The 25206-nt window shown below is 40.5% G+C and overlaps 1 protein-coding gene and 1 long non-coding RNA gene across 3 annotated transcripts in view; one reads left to right on the top strand and one right to left on the bottom strand.

The window, feature by feature from the left end:
* The window catches only part of Otulin (OTU deubiquitinase with linear linkage specificity), a 29037-nt gene extending 8288 nt beyond the window's left edge, over window positions 1-20749 (top strand). For both annotated transcript variants that reach the window (XM_042695182.1, XM_042695181.1), the window contains exons 3-7: window positions 4507-4601; window positions 9032-9175; window positions 14409-14534; window positions 17596-17862; window positions 18945-20749. In XM_042695182.1, the coding sequence (XP_042551116.1) occupies window positions 4507-4601; window positions 9032-9175; window positions 14409-14534; window positions 17596-17862; window positions 18945-19139 (827 nt within the window). In that variant the 3' untranslated portion in view covers window positions 19140-20749. The remainder of the gene's footprint in view (window positions 1-4506; window positions 4602-9031; window positions 9176-14408; window positions 14535-17595; window positions 17863-18944) is intronic.
* On the bottom strand, window positions 522-23346 carry LOC122120960. The gene is made up of 3 exons (XR_006149848.1): window positions 21651-23346; window positions 18569-18580; window positions 522-533 (listed from the first exon to the last, which is right to left on the bottom strand). It is a non-coding gene; the product is annotated as an uncharacterized LOC122120960 (long non-coding RNA).
* Between the last annotated feature and the right edge of the window lie 1860 nt (window positions 23347-25206).

The following is a 25206-nucleotide window of genomic DNA, read 5'->3' as shown; positions in this document are numbered from 1 at the left end:
AAAAGCTTTAAATACGCCCAATGTTTATTTTACCCGTTTGTTTTTCCTAAAGTTTTACAATTTTAATGCAAGTATTCTGTCTGCATTCTTTGCATTCATATTTTTTTACTTGTGAGAATTGCTTTTATCTCGTAGTTACCCTGTCTCAGCTCATTTCTTGACATTCGTAGGAGAGTTTGACTTTGAAATGCATTTTCCATTTCCAGTGAAAAGACCAAGAAGCTGGCTATACACATCCATGACAATTAATTGCCTAAAAAACAATAATCATGGGACTGAAAGCACAATCCACATTTTATGGTTACAAGTCATCTGTGCTTCTCTGTCTGGCCTGCTCTTGTCACTTCTGGTAGGGCCCATCATTGGGTAAACTATTCTCTTGGCCTCCTCTGGTCCATGGAGACTTGTCTAGCAGAGTTACAGGTGAAGCAAATCCTTTCTTCTCTGGGAGGCCTCAGGCAGAAGCCAAGGATGGAGCTCCCCAACATAACTCACAAGTGACATTTCATTACCTGTGTCATTTATGTCTTCTGCTGGTTTGTTTTCAGCATTGGCTTCTGCTTACTTTATGGTTAACAAAAGCATTTTCACTATAATTGGGATATAGGTGTCGCATAGGACATTTGATTATTTCGGAGTCTTTCTTAAAAGTTTGTGAACGTTTCTCTTTGGTAGCCAGTGTAGGTGTCTTTGTAGTGGTTCTGGAGAGGTGCTGGGGCTCACTGTCCAGTCCTCCATGGAATTTCAGAGGATGCTCTGCTGTGTTGCTCAAATCATCCATGTTAGCCTATTTCTTTTCTTTTTTTTTTTTTGGGGGGGGGTCCGGTCCTGGGGCCTGAACTCTGGGCCTGGGCGCTGTCCCTCAGCTCTTCTGCTCAAGGCTAGCGCTCTACCACTTGAGCCACAGCACCACTTCCGGCTTTTTTCTTATGTGGTGCTGAGGAATCGAACCCAGGGCCTCAGGCATGCAAGGCAAGCGCTCTACCACTGAGCCACCTTCCCAGCCCCTGTTAGCCTATTTCTAAGGAGAATGTATGTAGTCGTTTTTTGTTATTGCTGCGAGTCCTCCTGCTTTCTCCTCTACTTTCTAGGTTTTGTTGTGTTTCTCTTTTGCCCAGTATTGTACTCCACACAGATTGCCAACTTTTTCAATGAGTCTTGTAATTTCTAGCTTTAGTCTGAGAGTAAAATTAACCCTTTTACTCTCCTTGTTCTCAGTCCAAGTTCATTGCCTTCCTGAAGTAATATCCTTTAACAGTGTTCACTCTCCAAATCAGAGGCCAGACGGACACAGAAAGTGTTCTCACCTTATTTGTTGGTGACAGTCTTTTTTATCTACCCCAGGAGTCAGCAGTCTGTGGCTTCCAGGTCACATCCGACCTGCCATCTGGGTCTTTCAACTCAGGGCTTTGTGCTTGCTAGTCAGGCACTGTGTTGCTGAACCACACTTCTATCCTTTTTTTTGCACTGGTTATTTTTGAGATAGAGGACCACTTCCTGACTGAGCATGCACTCAGATCTTGCTACTGCTGTATTCACTTCTGGCCATTACTGGGACAACAGGCAGGCACTGTCAGCCAAGCTCCCTCTATCGAGGTGAAGTCTCTTAGACTTTTCTGCCTGGCTGGCCTGAAAAGGCAGTCCTCCCTTTCTTAGGCTCATGCATAGCTTGGGTGATAGATGCAGACAAGTGCATCCAGCTTTTGGGAGAGAAGGGATCTCATAACTTCTTTGCTGTGCTTGAACTTGGATTGCCTTGAACTGCAGTCCTTTGAACTTTAGCCTTCCAAATAGCTAGGGTTACAGGCCACTGGTGCCTAGTTGATAATTTTTTAGTGTATGAATTTTTTAGTTTACATAGCGTTTTTGATGGTAGAGTGAAGTTGAGTAGCTGTGACAGTAGTTCACCTCCCTCAAAGCCTAAATTATTTCTTAACTGACTTATTACAGAAATGTTTTATATTCCTATCTTAGTCCATCCCCTGAGAGTCTGAACATCTTAAGTGGGGTTTCCCTTTTAATTTCTCACCCCTGAGGGTCTGATTCTTACTTTTCTTACTCATGTGGTGGTTAAGTACCAAACCACTTGGTTATTTCAGCTCCTTCCTACCACTTGGGGTTTCAACTTCCCTTATTTATTTTTATTTTTTTTTTGCCAGTAGAAATACACTTTTCTGCAGACAGTGATGATAGACAGGCAAAAGGTAAAAAAGGGACCGTTGTACTTCGTGCTCAGTGGGCTGATTCTGTACCTCCAGCTCCTTGTCCCTGCATAGGGCATGTGTTAGTTGTTGGAGTCCTCCTTCCAGAAAATTATGGCAAAATGGATTCAAGTAATCCTTGGTGCTGTCAGCTACGCAAGTACCCGTTTTCCTAACCTACTCTCCTCCCACAGGCCCCTGATGTAGCATGGAACTGGGGCCTGTGGCTTGGCCTCTTGCCCACGTGAGGCCCTAGGCCTCCTCCCCTCCATCCTGAGGTGGTGGGCCTGGCCAGCTCTGTACAGGGGCCAGGCCTGTCTTGGTGTAGTGAGAGTGAGGACAGCAGGAAAGGAGGCTTCCTGTGCCACAAGTGTGTTTTCTTTTTAGGCTCATACCCCTGCCTGGTGGGAACATAAGGCCCAGAAAGGTTCTGTGCCTTGCAGTTCTTCCTGCTTTGCTGGGAGGTGAGTGGAAAAGCAGATGTTGTCCCCTTCGTACAGGAATGAGATCGTGTTCTTGTGCTAAGAAGACAGTCAAAAAGTATATCTTGAATTTAAGAGTTGCAGAGTCTTTTCTGAAGGTTTGGCTGTGTGGCATTGGCTTTCGTGTTCTCTGTATATTATATCTTAGGGCCATTTTTACCTCTAAAGTAACCCTGATGTATGCCACAGATAAATGTATCTATAGTGCTGTATATATGTTATTTTCCCTCTATGTAAAAGGTTGATTTTTCTCTATGAAAGGACTCATACTGATATTTGAAAGAAAAAAAAAGTTCTTAATAGTTACTTAAAAAGATTTAATTGTCCTATATTGCAGTTATTGTAGAGAGAGTTTTGTGCTGCTTAGTCATCCTGGTATTGATCACACTCTCTGTGGTCTTTTCTTCTTCAGTAGTCTGTAATTCTTTTTAGGACAGAATCTGTTTTTGTTGCCTTTTTCTCTTTTGTTCCTGGATCAGTGTTTGGCATATATTATACACTCAGTAAATATTTGTTAAATAGAGCTAAATGAAACACTTGTTTTATGTGTAACTTACCTCAGGGATAAATACATTGTGAGATACTTTAAGGCTTATGTCCTAAATCACTAACATATACATCTTCACCAGTTTTGAAAAAAAAGTCAAGGTGTACCTGAGAATGTATCTCATTTTCTTCCTGAAACACACACATGCTGTCATATGCATGATCATATCTACACTTCTGTCTTGTCACAGACCAAACCCCAAACTTCATGCTTTAAACAAAGAAAATCTGAATTTTTTTAGCCCTGTAATATTTGCATGATCATGAGTAGTAATCCTAATTTGAGGTCATGAATCAAATGAGGTTGGTGGATCAACTGACAGTGAGTGCTCCATTATTTTCTCCATTAGTTTATTGTCAACAAGTTACAGTTTTAAGGCACCAAAGCAGCATATAAATAAGCACAGACAATTAATTATGTGTAATTTTTATTATATGTGCTATCTTTTTTATAATGGATATGAAAAACTAATTCAAGCTGTAGAAGTATTTTCTGTTGTTCAGACTGTTGAGTCTCTGATTAGGAAAATGTTCACAGAAGCCTGTGGGTCAGTGCATTTTCAGACATTGAGTAAGGATGCATCTGAGAAACAAAATAATCCTACTGTCAAGGAGCTCATTTTTTTTTTTTTTTTTTAGTTCACTGTGTAGAGGTTAGAGAAAAAGAAATATGGCAAGTATTGATAAGCATTAAGAAAAAATCAGAATGGCATATGATGAGAGCAAAGAGGTGTATATGATATTATGATGTAGGGCATCAGAAGACAGAGGCTGCAGGGAGCTGCCCTGCAGGGATGGGACAGAGGTTGGCAGGGGTGTTGCAGAGCATCTGGGGAGCTACAAGTAGGATAGGCGCACACTGAATGTGGGGAGCAATGGGAGCTGATCCAGAGGGGTAGTTGGGGCCTTTAGGGGTTTTCATGAGTCAGGGCATGTCTTTCTTGCAAATGAAGGTGAGACGGAAAACTCTCCGAGCTCTCTGGACTAGCAACGAGGACTGTTACCCAATGAGTCCTGTTCTAGGTGGGCAACTCTGGCTAGCTACCAGGTGGAGGATGGACTGGATGGTGTGATGACAAGGGAGACCCTTTGAGAGACTGCCATGGCTATCTGGTGATGGCCTGGACTAGAGGCACAGGCAGTGGTGGAATTCTGGATTTTTAAAAATGAAGTCAGAGAGAAAGTAAGGAGTGACAGGTGACCTTCATGTAAAGCAATACTGTTGTTTTGGTTATTCTTTGTTTCATTCTTTGTTTCTTGTTTTGATTCTTTGACAGAACTCAGATTAAGCGTGGCTCCTGAGATGGACATCATGGACTACTGTAAAAAGGAGTGGAGGGGAAACACTCAAAAAGCAATATGTATGAAAAAGGTACAGCAGAGGAGCACATATTTTAGGTCTTTCAAATAGTTGGTTATAACTTATATTTTTAGATATTGGTTAAGGCAACTGCTATTAGACTTGGTGAATATTGATGTTCTAATTTTAGCGATGAGGACACATTTCCCAAGGTAAGGACTTATTTAGGTCATAGTCCTAATATAGAACTGGCATCAGTATTTTAGAAACTTAATTTCTTTGAAAAACACAACTAAGTGATTCAGACTTGGGACCTCCATTGATGGTTGTCTTGGGCTGTTGTGAATGCTCTTTTTTTTGGATCACAAAGTGATTTTTCTTCTGTTGTTATTGTAAAGGTGATGTACAGAAGATTTACCGTTACATAAGTCAGATAATGAGTATATGTCTTTTTGAGCAGTGTCACCTCTTCCCTTGCCTTTTCCCAGTTTTTCCTTCTCAGCCGCCCTCCCCCCAGCCCAGGTTGTAGAGTTCATTTTTAACATAGTGTCTAACTATTGCATTTGTTCACCCTTTTTCCCACCATTTCTATGTTCCTCCCTTCCCTCCCCAAGATAGATAAATTATATGACAAAGGTATTGAAAACAAAAACAGTGTCAAAGGAGAAAGGAAAACAAAAAACAAAATAACAAAATCCTCTTGATTCCATTTCGTAGAGTTCATTTCAATAAATATCATTTTATATGAGCATAGCTCTTGAGCTTTTATGATCCTCTCCTAAGAATATCCTCCTTGGGTCTCACTGTGTCCAAGTATATAGTTTTGTCTATTACCATTCAGTGTATTTACCTGTAGATTTATAGGCACTTTCTAGTTACAACAAATGAGGGAAACCATGTAACCTATGTTTCTTTGGGTCTGGCTTACTTTGCTTAATATAATTTTTTCTAGATCTTTCCATTTCCTCATGAATGGTACAGTATCATTCTTTCTGATGGAAGAGTAGAGTTCCATTGTGTATATATACCATGTTTTCTTGATCCATTCATCCATTTAGGGGCATCTGGGTTGATTCCATATCTTAGCTATTGTAAACAATGCTGTAATGACTATGGTAGCTTTAGTGTGGCTTTCTTTGTGGTTTATGGGATAAATGCTCAGAAGTGGGATTGCTGGGTCCTAGGGAAGCTCTATGTTTAGCTCTATGTTTACTGCTTTCCAGAGTGATTAAGTAGGTTTACATTCCTACCAAAAGTGTAGTAGTGTTCCCCTTTGGCCAGTCCCCACCAGCATTTTCTTATTGTTAGTTTTCTTGATAATGGTCATTCTAACTGGGGTGAAGTGGAATCTCAGTGTTGTTTTGATTTGCACTTCTGTTATTGCCAGAGATGTTGAACATCTCTTCATGTGTCTGTTGGCCGTTCTTATTTTCTTCTTCAGAGAAGTCTCTCTTTAATTTTGTTCTCTCTCTTTAATTCTTTAGCCCTCTATTAATTGTGTTATTGTTTCGTTGAGGGTTTATTTTGGGAAGGTTTAATTTTTTAACCTGTAAGTATATTTTTGAGGCCCTTGTCTGATGCATAGCTAGTAAAGATCTTCTGCCATTTTGTGGGTTTTCTGTTTATCTTGCTAGATATGTTGTTTGCCATACAGAAACTCTTCAGTTTGATACAGTCCCATTTATCCTGTCTTCTTTGATTTGTTGTAATTCTGGATCATTTCTTAGGAAGTTTCGACCCATGCCTAGTAGCCCTGGTGTTTCCCCTACCCCTTCCTGTAATATTTTCATGGTATCTGGCCTTACATTGAAGTCTTTGATCCATTTAGATTTAATTTGGATGCAAGGTGATATAAGGATCTAGCTTAAGTTTTCTGTATAGCCAGTTCTGCCAGCACCATTTGTTGAAGAGGCTTTCTTCTAATCTGTGCTTTTGGCTCCCTTATCAAGTATTAGGTGGCCATAGGTCTGTGGGTTCATTTCTGGGTTTTCTGTTCTGTTCTATTGGTCCTCAGTACCATACTAGTGCCAGTACCAAGCTGTATCTACATGTTCACCTTCCACAGAAATGCTTCCTCTGACCTATAATTCTATTTTATGGCCCAATCTTCTTCAAAGAATCTATTTTAACTGTTGTCATCTTGAAGTCCTTTACTGAAGATGTCTGAGTTACCTAAACATTTTGTAATTTGAAAGTCATGTTAAAATCATTCCTGTATGGGATTAGTTTAATGCCAGGGGAAAAAAAGATTTGACTAGCAGTTGACCTCTTTTCAATGATAAGTCAAAGTACTTCATTGAGGCATATTTTGTTAAGATCTGTGGCATAATCAGAGTATCTTGGATGTCTACTAATAGTTTAGATCTTGACTTTATAGTAGTCTTTTATTTGTCTCATTGTCTGTTTTTTGTTTGGGTTAATGAATGTGAATTCAACTATAATTTTAGAAAGTGTGTCTCCTCTTTGAAATTGTACAAGTAATTTATGCAATTAGAAGGTGCAGTTGGATAATTAGTGGTAACTAGGGATAGCTAGGGGTCCCCCTGAGGGAGCAGGTACCTACTAGTAGGTGTGAACCTGTGTGGTGGTCCTTTATATATTACAGTGACAAACCCTTATATGTTAGTATGGTTTGACCATTAAATGCAAATGCAATTTTAAGGCTTTTATTACGAGAAAGAAGTACTTTCATACTCACATAAAACATCATTGAATGACACAGACTTTGAGAATGACGAGTAATGAGATTCCAGTATGCAAACACTCAGGATAAGATGTGCATTGTTCTTGCTTCTTTCTTTGTATAAGTTTAGGGTGGGGGGTGGATTTTTGAGTCACTGTCAAGGAAGAGTATGACAAGGGAAAGGATTGGCTGATGGGCTGGGGGCAACACAATCAGTACTAATGTGGAAGAGTGCCGCTAGAAAAATCAGGGTAGCACTCATGATCATGAACAAAGATACTAGAATTTGAGGGACCAGACATATCACTGACCATTTGTATCTTATTGTTTTACTTCCAGACAGAGCAGAAGTGACACTTTAATCCACTTAAAGTCTAACAGAAGTATCTAGACATTTCCTAGCAGTAGACTTTGATATACACATACACAGGTATGTGCCCCATATGTGTTTTGATAAACAGTAAATCACGTATACAATTGCCTCTAACATTGTGATGGGCTGAAAAATTCCCAACCTCCAGGGATATAGCCATTGTACATTGTAATGCAACACATTGTTCAGACATTTGTAGTGATGCTGCTGTGAACAAACATCATATAAAAATGTAGCACATACAGTTAGATATAATCTATAATACTTGGTAACGAAAGCTACATTAGTTACTTATATATTGGTGTCTACTATAAAACGATATGCCACATTACTGTAGCAGTAGCCTCATACATCTCAGTTGTGGGGCTTGACCTCAGAGCCTGGGTGCTGTCCCTTAGTCCCTGAGCTTTTTCACTCAAGCTTTTTTTTTTCTACCACTTTGAGCCACAGCTCCACTTCAGTTTCCTCATGATTAATTGGAGATAAGAGTCTCATGGACTTTATTGCCCTGGCTGGCTTTCAATTGTGATCTTCAGATCTTAACCTTTTGAGTAGTTAGGATGACAAGCTTGAGCCACTGGTGCCCAGCTTTTACGGCATATTTTGACTGGATAATTTTCTCTTGTGCTTAATTTAATCTCATCCTTTTTTTCATGATGGCTGTTGAACATGCTAAATCTACTGCTAAGGTTTATTAAGAGGTCATGGAGCTTAGGTGTGTTGCAGATCATACCATTTAGGTTTATGTAAGTTCACTCTGATGCTTGCGCAATAATGACATTGCCTCGTGACACATTTGTCAAGAATTGATTACATTGCTAAATGATACGTGATTTCACATAACATACCTTGGAAACTTGGGACTTTGTTTTTTAACGTAGAGATATTAACTTAGTACATCTGTCTCTTTTCATGTTCTCTTACTTGAAAGAATTTAGGACTAAATTTAAACACATTTATTTTACAAAAAATAAGTTTTATTTTGTTGGAATAGTTTTAGATTCACAGCAAAATTGTACACAAAAGGCAAAGTTACCATATTCCAATCTCCAAGTAGATACACTCTCTCTTACTATCTCTGTATCAATATACCAATATTGTGATGCTTCTTAAACACAGAGTAAACCTTTCAAAATGGTAACAGTGACTATTTCCACAGTTGCTTACAAGTAACATGACTCTGACTTTGGGGATGACTAGTGACTTGAATATTTGATTATTTTGTATGTTAGGTTTATCTTATCTGTTGCATATGCAGACACCTTATACATTACTTTCATTTTAAGAGGAGTGGAGTAATAGGAAATTATTGGAATGTTTTATATGAAAGACTCAGCCAGCTATTGTGTTCCAGTGGTCTGAGGGAAATTTTTCCACAAGACCAGAACTCCCCTTGATATTGGAAGCCAGTAACAACTATTTTCAATTCTTTGATCCTTCTTCCAGGGCTATGAGGAAGTTTCTCAGAAGTTCACCTCCATCAGGAGAGTCCGTGGTGATAACTACTGTGCACTGAGGGCCACACTCTTCCAGGCTATGAGCCAGCTGGCAGAGCTGCCCCCGTGGCTGCAGGACCCAGAGCTCACACTGGTATGTGGTTGCTTCATGTTCTCAAAGTTCTTGTGAGAAGACTCCCACTTTCTGCTCATTCTGGCTGATGATATATCTGCAGTGTGAGGTCAACACCTAGGTTCTGTGTATCCAGGCTGATGTCACATAGTGAACTGATCAGAAATCATTAGTATTTTCCAGAAGAAATTAGTCATAAAACTGTTTAGCATTCACTAAAGTGCTTATTAACAGTTTTAGTTCAGTGATGACATTTCTGTAAGTGAGCTATAATTTACTCTCTAAGGACCTGCCAGGGATTTAGGGTACACTTTTCTTTGGTCTTAGCGATGTTCCAAAAATTAGAACCCTGTCTTTGGTGTGACGGTGTGATAAAAAGCACTCCTGAAATAATTGCGTCTGAAAATGAAGACACTGAACTAGCCTGGGTAGAGGCCACACTGAGCACTGCCTCTTTCCTCAGAAGCAGTGCTTGTGTGACTGAGATGACTCCTTTCATTTTTGGAGTAGTTAAAGGGGCTGAGGTATTGACCTAGATGTAGAAAACTGTCAAAAGAAACTTGCTGACCAAGCCACATGTGTCCAGGGTTCAAAACCAAGACTGGGCACAGGATACTGCCTATCTAGTTCATGATTTTTAAAATTTTAATTCCAATCCTGGGGTTTGAACTCAGGGCCTGGGTGCTGTCCCTGTGATTTTTTTGCTCTTGAGCTGCAGTTCCATTTCTGACCTTTTGGTGGTTAATTGGAGATAAGAGTTTCATGGTCTTTTCTCCTCTGGCTGGCTTGAAACTCTGATCACTAGATCTCAGCCTCCTGAGCAGCTAGGATTACAGGTATGAGCCACCTATGTCTGACTTTTGTGATGATCTATGTTATAAGCCAGGAAAGTCAGCACACCTGTATGAATGATCAAAATTAACAATCTATTTATCATAAGCAGACTTTAAATATTTGATTATTTCTTTGACATGGACATTTAAAAATTATATATATATATAAAATGAAATATTTCAGAATTGTCGGTCAGTTGGCAAAAGTATACCTCATTCATGGATAAGAGACTAGGAAAGCAAATGAAGATTTCACTGTTTTTGTGCTAAACTTCTCTGCTGGATGACTGTGGCTTAATTTATAGATTATGACATAATTGCTCAATTTTAGACAAAGTTTCTTCTCTTCTTCTTGCCTCCCTTTCTTTCTTTTTTCTTTTTCTTTGTGGTACAGGAGAGACCCAGGATCTTTGCACATACTGTATGCTTGAGCCATGCATCTAGTCCCCAGTTTTCTTTTGGAGCTTTTCACTACTAAGGGGCTATTTAAATTTATGGATTCACTTGACGTTGAATTTGAATTTTTATTCTTTCAAAGAGCTTCTGGTGCAAGTAGTATCCTGAGTAATCAAACAAAAACACACTCTAAAATAGCATAATTCTCTTTCTGGTAACAGGGTACACTTGGATACCATCATCTACAATGTTGCAAGTAGGTCTGGTAGATTGCCTTTGGCCTGGGTTCAGTGTTAGAATGTGTTGCATATGTGAATGATGGAGCCCTGATGTGGTTTTCCTGACTTCATTCAAGTCATGTGGAAAAGTTTTAAAATTCCTAAATGTTCTTTCTAGTTTTTCATGTGGAAAAGTTTTAAAATTCCTAAATGTTCTTTCTTGTTTTCTCCTTTTTTTTCTTGTTGGTTCTTCCCCCTTTAATCTATGCTTTATTGAATGGCAAGAGGCCTGTGCCAGAGAAGAAAAGTATTATACATATTTATGAATTCTATATTTATGTTTATAAAATTTTAGTTCTACTGAATGTCTTCCAAAGAAATGATTTCTTGTTCTAATCCACCGCGAGGACTTGTCCTTGTGTTGATGTGCCAATCTCCAGACACTTAAACTTGCATTGAATGTTTTCTTGATAACATTTTGCCTTTCTTTTCAGTACAGGGCTTTGAACTCAGGGTTTTGAGCTTGCAAAGTAGACATTTTTCTGCTTGAACTCTGCCTTCAGCCCTTTTTACTCTGGTAATTTTTGGGATAGGATCTCACTTTTTGCCTGAACTGCATCCTCCTGTTTATGATTCCCACCATAGCTAGGATGACAGGGATGTACCACCATGCTCAGCTGTTGATTGAGATGGGGGTTGTATGAACTTTGTTCCCAGTCTGACCTTGAACTGCATTCCTCCCAATCTCTGTCTCTCAAGTAACTAGTATTGTAGACATGAGTCACTCTACATATTTTGTTTCATTGGCTCATTCATTCCTGAGGTAACAGATTCACCACAGCTTTACATTTGAGGTGCCAGGGAAGGAAAGGATATGCGAAAGTAGTCTGTTGCACGTGACAAGCTGCCCTTTAGCCTCTTCTAGTCATCCCTCAGACCCTCTGGTGGCACTTGCCATTTCTGTCCTCCCCTCCACCAGCTCTTCTCTTGGGAAGTCCATGCTAACATGAGTGTCATTGAGTGGAAAGGTGTGCATGGCAGTGTGATTGCAAGAAGTCAGGGGCGGAATCTGTGGCTCACTATATCTGCTGTCAGATGAAGACTGAACGATGTTCTCTCAGAACTCGATGTGTGGCTCAAGTGGTAAGGTGCCAGTCATCAGCAAGAAGGTCAAGCAAGAGAGCAAGTCCCTGAATTCAAGTCCCAGTACTGACATACACACGCATGTACAAATACACACACATGCACTCAAGCGTACACACAAAATGTTCTCTGTCGTGTTTTGCGATTCCTCTCTCTTAGACCAAACTTGGTTTCAGGATATTAAAGAGAAACAGGATAGCTAAAGCGACCAAATATGAGTTCAGTGGGAGTCTGGAGTTCATTTCTGCTGGCGTTCAGCTTCTCTAGCCTCTCTCTCTTCCCTGCCTGAGTTGAATTTTATCCTCCTGCCTCAGGTGTTGCCGCATCTCCTGTCCTTTTCTGAACTTCCTGTTTTTCCTATTTCTGTTCAGATCCCAATCTGTGTTTAACTGAAGTCAGATCATCTGAACCTGACCCCAGCCTTGGAGATGGTCTAGCTATCCTTACACTAGGAAGCACCCTGCTTTCGAGAAGGGGCGTCTTTCATAGTAGAGGTGCTTTGGTTTCCACATCCACTACAATTTAGAATGTCTCTGAGTGGGTGAGACCTGTGGCAGTGTTCATTAGAGAAGATTCTGAAGATCATTTGTGAGTTTATTTTGGGTGAATGACACATTTTAGCCATTTGGTATCTGTCATGCTGCCAAGAATTATAGGCATTTACTAGAGTAGAAAACAATCTGTTCTATAGTGACAAATGAAATGATAGGGCTATTTGCTGTATTCTTAAATATTTATAGTCTTTGTTCTCAGTTGATATCTGTCTCTTATTCTCCCAGAAGTCCCATTTCTGCCTAGTAGAAAAGAATGACTGTATGCTCTCATATGACTCCTGAGAGCATTTAAAGCTAAATTCACTTATTTCTTCTGGAAAAATAAATTTCAATTTCATTTTTGTTTCCTAATGGCTTCTTTTTCATGTCTCATTTTTTGGACTTTTGACACCTGGAATTTTCACAACTCTGAACTGGTTAATCACTCCAGTACAATTGACCAGTGAGTGAGTGAAAGGAATGAGGAAACTGATTTTGTTTCCATCTGTATGGTTAAGTCTTTGGGCACCCCAAAATAATTCAGTTGACGGTTGTACTGTATTTTGGATTCCTGGTCAATGTCACAGGATGCTAGCCAGGCTCCCTTTACCTCCTTTCTCAACTCACATCTTCCAGGCCAGTATTTTCTACCTAATTGTAGTTCCGGGAGCCCAGTTGTAATTTTACATTGTTGCCACTTGAGGGCACCCCAGGTTCTGGTGATGAATCTGAGGGTTTGGTGGGGGTGCCTGTTTGCAGGTTGCTGGAGGGCAGGACAGTATGAGCATTGAGCTGGACTGTGACAGCTCTTAGGTGAGTGGTCATTCCTCAGTGTAAACAAATGACAAGCACTTGACTCTCGAAGTTAGTGAGTGAGGTAGATGTAGATGGCCATCACTGTACCATAAGAAGCAGACTTTACATTCCTAGTGGGCTTCCGTGTTTGACATGATGGCTACAGCTTGAGAAGGCACAGCCAGTATTCCCATTCATGTAAGTGTCTTCAAGTCTTAGATCCAGTAGAAGAGAACATTGGCCACTTTGCTGAACAAGTTTGACATAGAATGTTGGAGGATTTAGTGAATTTTTTTTTCCTTTCTAAATTTTGTAGCAGTAAAGTGATATGTTCATGGCTTCTTTCTTGTCACACTCAGGTCTGAGGAGGAAGTCTTGATTTTCATGTTGTCATTGACAACATTATGCCTCAGGTTGTCCTTCGAACTCCAGATTCTGTTGTTATGTAGGTTGAAGTAAAATATTCCAGAAACTTAAAAAAGAAAGGAAGAGCTGGGAGCCGGTGGCTCACACCTGTCATCCCAGCTACTCAGGAGGCTGAGATATGAGGATCGAGGTTCAAAGCCAGCCTGGGCAGAAAAGCCCGTGAGGCTCTTATCTCCAATAAATAACCACCAGGAAACTGGAAGTGGCACTGTGGCCAAGTGGTAGAGCGTTTGCTTTGAGCTGAAGAGTACAGGGACAGCGCCCAAGCCCAGAGTTCAAGCCCCACGACTGACAAAAAAAAAAAAAAAGGAAAGGAGTTTAGTAGTTTGGTAGTTTAGTAGCTGTCAGTATCTTCTGAACAAGGAGGTATGCTGATTCCACACTTGATCTACAATAATGTTATTTCTTGGAGTGTATGTGTAAGTATTATTTAAAGATCTTTTTCTATGTCTTTCAGTAGGTTTTTTGGAAAAAAACCCCTCTCAGCATTATTATGCTGATAGGAAAGTCTCAGGTATTGGTTTTATTCTGGATGTACTCCAGTGTCCAGAAGTATCTTCCTTAGTTGTGTTTTAGGGAACTAGAGAGCTGCCAGTGAGTGTTGAATCTGGAGCTTGTCCTTTGATTGTTGTGGCTATGGCTGGCATTCTTACAAACTAGACTGTGCCCATATTTATTAGCCCAAGCACCATTCATTATAGCAGCCCTCTGCGTGATAGAGCTCCTTAAGTTCCTGACTTCCAGATTTAGGTCCTCCATCCTAAACTGATGTGACAGACTTGGCAGGAATTAACTCTGGGCACCAGGGTAAAGTTTTACAGACTTTATGTTTGTTTTTCCAGCTTGGATCATGTGATAGGCTTCTTGGAATGTTGACATCTCTTTAATTCTCTATTTCTTGATATTCTAGTTACCCGAAAAACTGATAAGGAAATATAGCTGGATCAAGCAATGGAAATTTGGACTGCAATTTGATGGGAAGAGTGAGGACCTGGTTGAAAAAATTAAGGAGTCCCTTATCCTGCTAAGGACAAAGGTTTGGAATATATAATTTCCATCTGTTATTAGTGCAAAGTTCTGTCTTGATTGTCCCAGCAGACCAGTTTGTAGCCTTTACTGGTAGATAATTTGATGCTCTTTGTTAATTTATTTATTTAAGTTTCTGAGGAAAAGAGATTTATTTATTTTGGTTCACAATTCTGGAAGCAGATTTGTGAGTCAAAATTAATTTTAATTTTTAAAGTGCTTTTGAGTTAGTTGTACAAAGGGGTTTCAGTTGCATCTGTCAGTTTATGAGTACACTTCATACTGATTACTGTCACCCCTTCCATCATTCTCTCTCTCTCTCTCTTTCCCAACCCGACCCAGGCCCTCAAGTTACCTGGTTAGACCATGGGCTTTTGAAGTCCTTCCTAGTATGTGTCCCAGATAGTGCCTTGTCTGCCCCTTTTAGACTTTCAGCTCCCTGAGAGACATCCTGTTTGTTCTTTTCTATCAATGCCTAGCTCCACACCTGGCACATAATAGGCATTCAGCAAATGCTTTGTTGAGCTGAGCAACCAGAGATCCATGACTTCCTTGAACTAAGTTTTTTTTTTAATTTAAATTTAAATTTTATTGTGAAGGTAATGTAAACAGGGGTTACAGTTACATAAGTTGTGAGACTATTTCTTGTCTAATTTGTTACCCCCCTCCCTCATTATCTCCCACTTTCCTTCCCCCCCAGTCCCCCACCAAGTTGTACAGATCATTGTACAGATCATTCCCAACATATGTCTTGTGAGTATCGCTGTTGCATTGGTTTCCCCTTTGTCCTTTGTCTTACCAGTCTGTTGTTCCCCTTTCCTTCCCTAATTCAGATAAACGCATTTACAATACCCAGGCTACCAAAATCAAATACAGTGACAACAGGAGATAAACCATAGCAGGAACAAGAAACACAAAAGAAGAAAAGAAATCACATAGTACATTAAAAACAACAACAACAAAGAAAAACCTCTTGTGTCCATGTCTTTCTTGGAGTTCATTTTGCTTAGCATCATCTTATGTGGTCATATGTATATGGCAATTGAGCTGTTCTGCTCATCTGATAAGATCATCCTAGACGTATAACAAATAAGGGAAACCATGAGACCTTTGTTTCTTTGGGTCTGGCTTACTTCATTTAATATGATTTTTTTCAATCCTTCCATTTCCTTACAAATGGGTTGGTGTCATTCTTTCCGATGGAAGCATAGAATCCCATTGAATGATCTACTACTGAGGGGCATCTGGGTTGGTTCCAAATATTAGCTATGGTAAATAATGCTGTGATGATCATAGTTGTGCTGGTAGCTTCAGTGTGGCCTTGTTTGTGGTCATTTGGGTAAACGTCCAGAAGTGGTCACCACAGATTGGAAGATCTTCACTAGCCATATAACAGACTCTAAGGGCCTCATATCTACAATATACTTAGAACTCAAAAACTTAAATCCCCCAAAAACAAATCCTCAAAGAAACAACTTCTCATTAATAAGTGGGCTAAAGACTTAGAGACTTCTCTGAAGAGGAAATAAAAATGGCCAATAAACACATGAAGAAATGCTCAACTTCTCTGGCCATAAAAGAAATGCAAATCAAAACAACATTGAGATTCTATTTTACCTCAGTTAGAATGGCTGTAATCAAGAACTGTAATAACAACAGATTCTAGAGGGGATATGGGCAGAAGGGAACCCTACTGCATTGTTGGTGGGAGTATAAACTTGTTCAACCACTCTGGAAAGCAGTATGGAGGTTCCTCAAAAGACTAAACATAGAATTTAGTTTATATTACTTACTTGAATATATACTGTTAAAAGAAGTGCAGTGATACTATTTTCCACTAAAAAGGAAAGAGAGAGAAGGGAATGGGCATTTTGTTTTGATTACCCATGTGTGTAGCATGTGTGTTGGGGGGCTCAAGGCCTGTGCTGCCCAATCTCTGGGCTAGTAGAAGCATTAGTGCAGGGTTCTAAGCCTGCACAGCTCTACTTCAGCTAACTCATTATGTGTGTGTGTGGGGGGGGGGGGGAGACAGAAAGGGAGAGAGGAAGAGAAAGAGACATACCAGTTTTCAGTCCAAGTATTGGAGAATGTTCTGTGTTGTCGTTATTTATATTTACTCTTGGTTTTAAAAACATAGTGGGTTTTGAAAGGGACCTTAAACTGTGGTAAGAAGATCTGGTTTTTATCACGTCCCTTTTCTCCTTCACTGTGACTTAAAAGCACATATAATAAAGGTTTTTTGTGTTTATTGAAGTGTTGGTTTATGTAGCTGAAAGCCTGACCCGTTTATTCTGAATTAGTAGTCAGTAAGAATTTCTGAATGGTTTTATTCATTTGAATCTCATGGGTTTTTGTTTGTTTTTTGATGGGACTGAGGTTTGAATTCCAGGGTCTCATGCTTGCTGGGCAGGTCCCGTATTGCATGAATCAAGTAGGGTCTCATATTCTTGTCTGGGCTGGTTTGGACTGTGATTCTCCTATTTACACATCCTGCAGGTGTGCATGACTACACTTAGATGGGGTCTTGTTAATTGTTTGCCTAGGCCAACTAAACTGTGATCCTCCTAGTCTTCATCTCTGAAATAGTTGGGATTGCAGGCATGAGCAACCACTGCCTAGTCTCATGAGTCTAGTAAACTTTAATATTCAGGAACCCCCACAATCTTCCCTGCCTATCTGTCATTTTGGAGGGTTGGCTGTATGTTTCTAGGGTAACTTTTTCCAAAAGTCCCTCAGGTGGTGGAGTGTGATAGTTTCTCCTCAGAGCCCCACACAGTCTTTTTTCCAACTATGTCCAGTTGTCGGGGCCATTCTTGTCTGGGAGGTTGGAGGAGTTGAGATTTCTATTCCATCACTCCAGTGCTTCTCCTTACTGTATCATACTTCTGTTGCAGATTAACAGGGGGAAAGCTGAATAAGAGTTCGTGCAGTCTAAAAGTACCATTGTACAAATCAGAAAGTTAAAATTGTAATCATTGGGATGTGACCTATGGTCCTCTAATTTGAAGAATAGTTTTGTGTACCAGCAGTGTTTAGATCACGAATTCTAATGATTATCTCTCTTGCTATAGTGGGCAGGCCTGGCTGAAATGAGAACTGCTGAAGCAAGGCAGAAAGCTTGTGACGAACTATTCACAAATGAAGAAGAATATAGCCTCTATGAAGCTGTGAAATTCCTAATGCTAAATAGAGCCATTGAACTCTATGATGATAAAGAGAAAGGAAAGGAAGTACCATTTTTCTCTGTGCTTCTGTTTGCTCGGGATACATCGAATGACCCTGGACAGCTGCTGAGGAACCATCTGAACCAGGTGGGCCACACTGGTGGCCTTGAACAGGTGAGTTCTTTGGAGAGTGTATGTAGTACCTCAGACCATGGCAGCTTTTGCCATCAAATGTGGCCTCAGAGCGTCTGTAGATTGGGAATCAGGAGCAGTGTAGTTGGGTGGTTCTGGCCCAGGGTCTCATGGGGCTTGTATGGTGCTGTTTAGGATGATTGTCTTAAGAGTCTGAGAGATTTACTTCATGGCTTTCTCCCCTGGTTGTGGGCAGGAAGCTTACTTCCTCATTGGTAGTTTGGAGGGTTCAGTTCCTCACCTCATGGGCCTCCCCATAGGGCTGTTCAGGTTTCCGTGTTATATGACAGCTAGCTTTTCTCAGAGGGATCCATGAATAGAACAAAGAGGAAGCCACAGTGAGCTCATCTTAGTAATCACATGCTATCACTTATTCTTTGTTCTGTTTGTTAAAACACCGTCTAAATCCATTGCATGCTCAAGGGCAAGGAGATTGAGCATCTTTTCAAGAGAGGAGACACATTCATAGGGTTTTGTTTACCTTGTCAGCTCCAGCTATAGAGGCTGTACTTTTCATGTCTTTATAGATGTGTTGTGCACAGATACCCAGTATAGTACTGGTTCCCATTCCACTCTGCTATTTGTCTCCATAAAGGATCTTTATTATTATTATATTTAAACTTTTATTCTTTTGATGCACCAACCACTAAAGTAACATCAAGGGTACCTTCCTCTTTCTATGACATACTCTTATGAATACCTTTTCCCAGAATGATCCAAGTGCCAGGAAGAGAGAGCCGTCCTGCAGGATGGAAATCTATAGTTTTTCTGAGGCTGTAGGAAAGAGCAGCACTCATTGTCATGATTGGCCAAATAGGATTGATTATGACTAGTTAAAATAATGATCTTTATTCAGAATGTGGATTGTGTCTCCTGAAATAGTCATCCATTCTTGACTGCTTTTTTTTTTTTTGTCCATATATATTAGGGCTGGGCTCAAAAGGGGGCAGTTACAGCCTAACCATTGCCACGTATTGGCTGTGATGATGAATGAATGGATGAATGCTGATATTGAAACATCTTTAAGTTTGGCTTTCCTCAGAATACTTGCTTTTTCTTCCCAGGTTGAAATGTTCCTTCTTGCCTATGCTGTTCGCCACACTATCCAGGTATATCGACTGTCCAAGTACAACACTGAAGAGTTCATCACAGTGTACCCCACCGATGCACCCCAGGACTGGCCAGTGGTCACCCTCATTGCCGAGGATGACCGGCATTATAATGTCCCTGTCAGAGTTTGTGAGGAGACGAGTCTGTGAGAGAGACATCACCTGGACAGCCTCGTGACATGGCAGGGCACACAGGCAGCTCCTTGCTGAGGGCCTTAGACCTGCCGGTGTTGGAAAACAACCTGTGAGAATCCCTGAGCTCCTGGGGGCCAGGTTGGACTGGGGTGTTCTGAAGACTACCTTTTGATAGTAATAATTAACTAAGTCTATCCCCTGGTGTGCCACATGGTGTGTTTCACTGGGGGCCATCAGAGCATATCTATTAGAAGGTGCAAGCTACAGTTCCACAAGTCAAAGATTTTTGTATCAGTGGACACCACTTTTGGATATGTTCATGTCTTGAATCAAAATTCTCTCTAATGCTAAAATGGCTTTTAATTTGTTTTGTAAAAGCAGTAATCTTTTGGTGGTGGTGATGGGTGTCTCTACCAGTCTTCTACGTGATCTGTTTCAGTGGTAGAGTTCTGAGATGGATGTGTTGATAGCATATTCAGGGCATCTTCTGATTGTCTCATCAGAGCAATAATTTGGATTTAGATATTAATACCATCTTAGGCAGATTGTCTCTGAGAAGATGAAGAGTTGGTTCCTCAGGTAGGTTCTTCGAAGGCTGGAGATGCTGCATGAGGGAACAGCAGAGGATCCCAGGCCTTCCTGCTCTGTGTGACCGTGACATGGGTTGGTTTGGTTGGTGATGCCTTGTCAACTTGGAGGAGCTGCTCACAAATGTGTCAGAGTTGATACTTACTCAAAGGCCCCAAAGAGACACAAGCTTAGTTAGAAAAGAGTGTGTATCCACCTGTGATTTTAGAGCTGGAGTCCAAGGCCAAATGAGCTTAGTCACTACTCTCAGCTGAGAGTTGGAGCTGAGCCCCCCAGTCTTCCTGTGCCCTTTTCACCCGGTGTTGCATATGTGTGCAACTTAACCTGGTGATAGGGTGATTAACAGCAGACTGTCTAGACTCTTCCTGAATAAGTTGAAGTGGGAGTATGTAGTAAACACAGTACAGAAGCTGTTGTGCTCCTAATTTGGCTTGAGAAGCCTGAAAGAGACAGCCAACCAGGCCATAAGCACTTGCCTGCATAGCACAGGGCAGTGTGGTGACTGGGTTAGTAGTGGGCAGTTGTGCTAAGCCTGGTCTGCCTTAGGGCTAGTGTTGTTCTTCAGGGACATGGACTTGGTCATTGTTCATGAGAACCGGACACATCACTCTTAAGATTCTGTCAGCAGAACCAGCATTAGCTCAGCTCTGTAGAGCTGATGTTTCCTTGAAGTACTGAGTCTGTTTTATATAATTAAAATATTGGATCCAATTTAAAACACCCAAGCTTATCGTTTATAAGCTGTGTAACCTATTTAGGGGAAGGGACAAACCTTTGAAAATTTATGTTTGCTTTTAATTAAAACTTATGCCTTAGTGAAGAGAACTCAAGATGCAGAACTATTCAGACTGTTACATTAGTATTTCTCCCATTACCTCATCAGTAATGTCTGCCACATTCTGCTAGATGTTTATTGGTCACAGTGTTAGAATCAAATCCTGCTCTAATTGTGTGCACATACATTAGAGAGGCTTTGTGTTTTTCACTGAGAAATACCATGGTGCCTGGAAACCAAATTAAAGTACTGCTAGAGATTTCTTGTTGGCGTTGACACTTCATTTCAGTATTTGTAACAATTCAGCTGGAAATGCTTACCCTTAATTTTGAACAATTTTGAAAGCACAGGTTGAATGTTTAGGTAACACATGGCAGGATGGATCTACTCCCTTAAGGCAGGTTGAATCTGACCATTAGTTCATATCCACTATGATTTTATTTTTTTTGTTGGTCATGGGGCTTGAACTCAGGGCTTGGGTGCTTGAGTTTTTTTTGCTCAAGGCAAGTGTTCTACCACTTTGAGCCACAGCACCACTTCCAGTTTTCTGGTGGTTAATTGGAGATAAGTGTCTCATAGACTTTCCTGCCCAGGCTGGTGATCCTCAGATCTCAGCCTCCTGAGTAGCTAGAATTATAGGTATGAGCCACCGGCGCCTGGCTTTCCACTATGATTTTTAATAGTACTCATGACTGTCTGCATTTAAAAATTATTTAGCCTTAGTGCACTTGAACTGGACTTTGGGGCAGCCTAATTTCATACATTTTTATTGTTTCTGTGTGGAATATCGTTCCTTTCATGATGCACGATACTGCATCATGATCCCTGTGACTAGTAGGCCTTTTCAGAACCTGCTCTCCTCCTCCCTGAGCCCCATAAACTTCAAAAACAAAAAACTGAAAACCCATGGTCAAGCTACCTTCTTACCTCATTAAAATTTTTTTTTTTTCTGGTCATGGGGCTTGAACTCTGGGCCTGGGTGTTGTCCCTGAGCTCTTCAGCTCAAGGCTAGTGCTCTACTACTTGAGCCACAGTGCCACTTCTGGTTTTCTGGTGGTTAATTGCAGATGAAAGTCTCAGCTTTGAACCACAATCTTCAGATCTCAGCCTCCTGAGTAGTTAGGATTACAGGTGTGAGTCACATGTGCCTGGATCTTATTTACTTTCTAGAAGCATAAATCACTGAGGAATTTTGCTTTTAGATATGCACAAAAATAAATATTTTTATTTAATATTTGTGACTACCAGAAAAAAAACAAAACCTTCAGAGTGTGTAAAGTGAATCTGAAAGTGCATGAAACACACAGAATCCCCAAGATCGTTTAGCACAATATCAGTTATTTATCTAAAGAGCTGAGAATGACCTCAAGATGACTTTAGAATAAACTTTAAAGCATAAAACAATAGAAGCTCAACAGACTTTCCATGCTTAAGTTATAAAGCATACAAATGTGAATGGGAAGAATTGTGGGCATAGATTCTGCAAATTCCTGTTTCTAAAATTTAACTTGTCTATTTGAGAAAAATATTGCATGCATAACTATGTTTTGGGAAACTGTGATCTCTTGAGGGTGTGGAGAGACAAGGGAGCCATGGAGTGGGCAGAGAATGTGTGAGCAAAGACACAGGCAATGAGTGTTACTGTTCCTATGATTCAGCTTATAAACTGGAGCCGTGAAAAGCACCAAACTGAACTGATTCAGCTGCATACCACCCTGGCGTTTTCCTGGAAGTCAGTAGCAGTAGAAGCCAGGAAGGCTTGGCCATGACCAGAGCGAGCAGCGTGGGTGTGGTTATGTGTGCACATGCTGGACTCACAGCAGTCCTTTGTGTACTGCAGCCCCCCTGCTTGGGAGTCAGGTGTATTCTGGGAAGCTGAAGACAATTGACCCATGTACTTGAATTTTTTTTCATGGTAAATTGAAATTTATTACTGGGGATGTTGGAATGAGCTAGTTTATATAATTAATATAGGATAACCATTCTGTCTGGAAGCGTTAATTATATTGAAATGGTATAGATCACTTATTATATATGTCTCTTTCCTTGGGCCTTACGGTCATTTTTATATTTAAGCATTTTGAATGCTCATAAATGCATTCAGTAGCAATAATGGAGGAGGACACTGAGTTTTGTCTGTTAATCTCAGTTGATTTCTTGGGTACAAGTTTGGGTCAGCAGTGAAATTGCCAAAACACAGCTCGACAAGAGGAAAGACACTGACCTTGAAATATCCACAGTCTTGGTAATCATATTCCTAATAACTATGGGAGTTCGAGCTTCATTCTGATCTTGAAACATTTTTTAGGTGCTTTGGCTTATGTATTGAAAATTGCTTTGATCTGCAAATGTCTGGTGTAAATCGTGCTAACTGTATGATAATCTGTATGTGCCCCGCAGCAGTCCAGTGTAATGGTGACTTCTGAGTATTTTGGTGTGGGAACAATGTGAAAATGAATATTTAGTGAATTTCCTTCTCTATTTCCAGCAGCATCTACTTTCTACCTTATCATTTGGACAGGACAGCAGCCCACTTCTAGAACTTTGGCCCATGGCAATGGTATCTTCTTCCTTGGGGAATCTGTCATGGAGGGGAGCAACTGGTGAAACTAGCTGCTCTGCTCTTGGCTTGTTTCGTGACACTTTCCATTGTAAGGTGGCAAGTTTGTCCACTTAAAAGTCATGCCCCGAAGGCCCTGGGTTTGGGCAGATTGAGGCCTTGTTTCCCACTTGCAGCCTCAATCCAGAGGCCTGGCTCATGGAGCCAGAGTGTTCTCAGCCACTTGTCTCTTGTGGTCACTGTCAGAGGCTAAGCCTACTCTGGGTTTGCTGTTGGTCTTTTCAGCACACCTGCCTACTGAGGACTGTAAAAATAAATGACTAAAAATAAACTTAAAATAAGACTCAGAAGCCTGGCAGCGCTGCTGTGGTTAAGTATCAGCTTTAGAGGACTTTGCAGACTGTGATCTGCACTTCAGCAGTCCATTAGTCCAGGGCAGGCTTGGAATGTGTAAAGCCACATCTTGACTTCGCTTCTGTGGGTGGAGTAGTGGAGGTTTGGGGACATAGTGTTGGGCAGTGCTGCAGAGCTGAATGAGATGAAGAGATTTAGCACAGTGCCTAGTTTGTAGTAAGGGCTCTAAAAAGATATATATATATATATATATATATATACATATATGTATATATATATATACATATATGTATATATATATATATATATATATGAACACACACACACAGACACAGAGTTTTGGATTTGGGTCTTGACTGAATAGCAGCCCATGAGCTACTACTAGCAGAGTTTGAGTAAGTTGCTAACAGTCTTTACATTTCAGTGTGTTCATCTGGACCATTCAGGCTGTCTCAGGTAATGTGGATTAAGTGAGTTGTCAGCATGCAAACAAAGCTGGAGGAAGATCCTTCAAGAGCAGGGATCCAGCCCTAATTGTGATCTATCCTGGCCATGTCAGGATTGTGTAGGATGTGTGAACCTTCATGGGTCTCTGCACCGCTAAGACTGTTGGAGTTGTATCTAGCAAGAACTTGTATGTATTACATATGAGTTAAGACTGCCACTGACATATGGAGCAAGTCTTCCTTTATTTTTTCCTAAATTATATTTTGTATTTAGGTAGTTGTACAGGGAGTTACCATTCAACAGGTACATTGCATATTTTCATTATAATGCAAATAGCTGTGTACATTTTTGTTACAGAATTTACTTGCTAGTATAAAATTCCTGGAGGTTGTAGAATTTCCATTCTTGGGTACTATGGGAAACATTCAATTTTCTGAATGCCTTTTAAGTAGTTGTACAAAGGAGTTGACATTGACAAAGCAGTTTTTGATCCATGTCACCCTTTCCAGCAGTCTTCCCTCCTATCCCTTCTATACCCAGCCCTTCCCACACCCTTTAATTTTGTAGGGTATACATTGAATTCTTGAGTGCCCTCTTCACCTATTCATTCATCTGCCCCTTTCCCCTCGACTCCACCTCACTCATTTCACATACCTGCCACTTGGTGTTTATTTTGTGTAACTTTTACTTTGCCTTCCTGAGGGATTACACTATTTGAGTTTCTTCCTTGAATCTATCATATTTCAGTTAATACATTTCTATATGTTTGCATACCACTCAAAATATTTACTTATGTTTATAAGCAAAATCTAGCTTCCACATTCATCCTTTGTCTCTTTGGGCCTGATTTCACTTAACACAATTTATTTCCAGGTCTTTCCATTTCCTTTTTTTTTTTTTTTTGGTCAGTTGTGGGGCTTGAACTCTGGGCCTGGGTGCTGTCCCTCAGCTATTCAGCTCAAGGCTAGCGCTCTACCACTTGAGCCACAGCACCACTTCCAGTTTTCTGAGTAGTTTATTGGGGATAAGAGTCTACAGACTTTCCTGCCTGGGCTGGCTTTGAACCTCAATACTCAGATCTCAGCTTCCTCAGTAACTAGGATTACAGGCATGAGCCACCAGCATCTGGGTTCCATTTCTTTACAAATCATACAATGTCATTCTTTGTAATGGATGAGTAAAATTCCAATGTGTGTATATAGCACATTTTCTTGATCCATTTATCCATGGAGGGGCTTCTGGGCTGATTTCCATAACTTGGCTAGGGTGAATAGTGCTGAATTGAACATGATTGTGCTGGTGGCTGAACAGGATTTTTAAAGGCACTTGGAAGCTGGGTGCTGGTGGTTCACACCTAT

Source organism: Dipodomys spectabilis, unplaced genomic scaffold (genome assembly GCF_019054845.1).
Source record: "Dipodomys spectabilis isolate Male_0828 unplaced genomic scaffold, ASM1905484v1 ptg000179l, whole genome shotgun sequence".
NCBI lineage: Eukaryota > Metazoa > Chordata > Mammalia > Rodentia > Heteromyidae > Dipodomys > Dipodomys spectabilis.
This window is presented reverse-complemented; position numbering and strand designations above follow the sequence as displayed.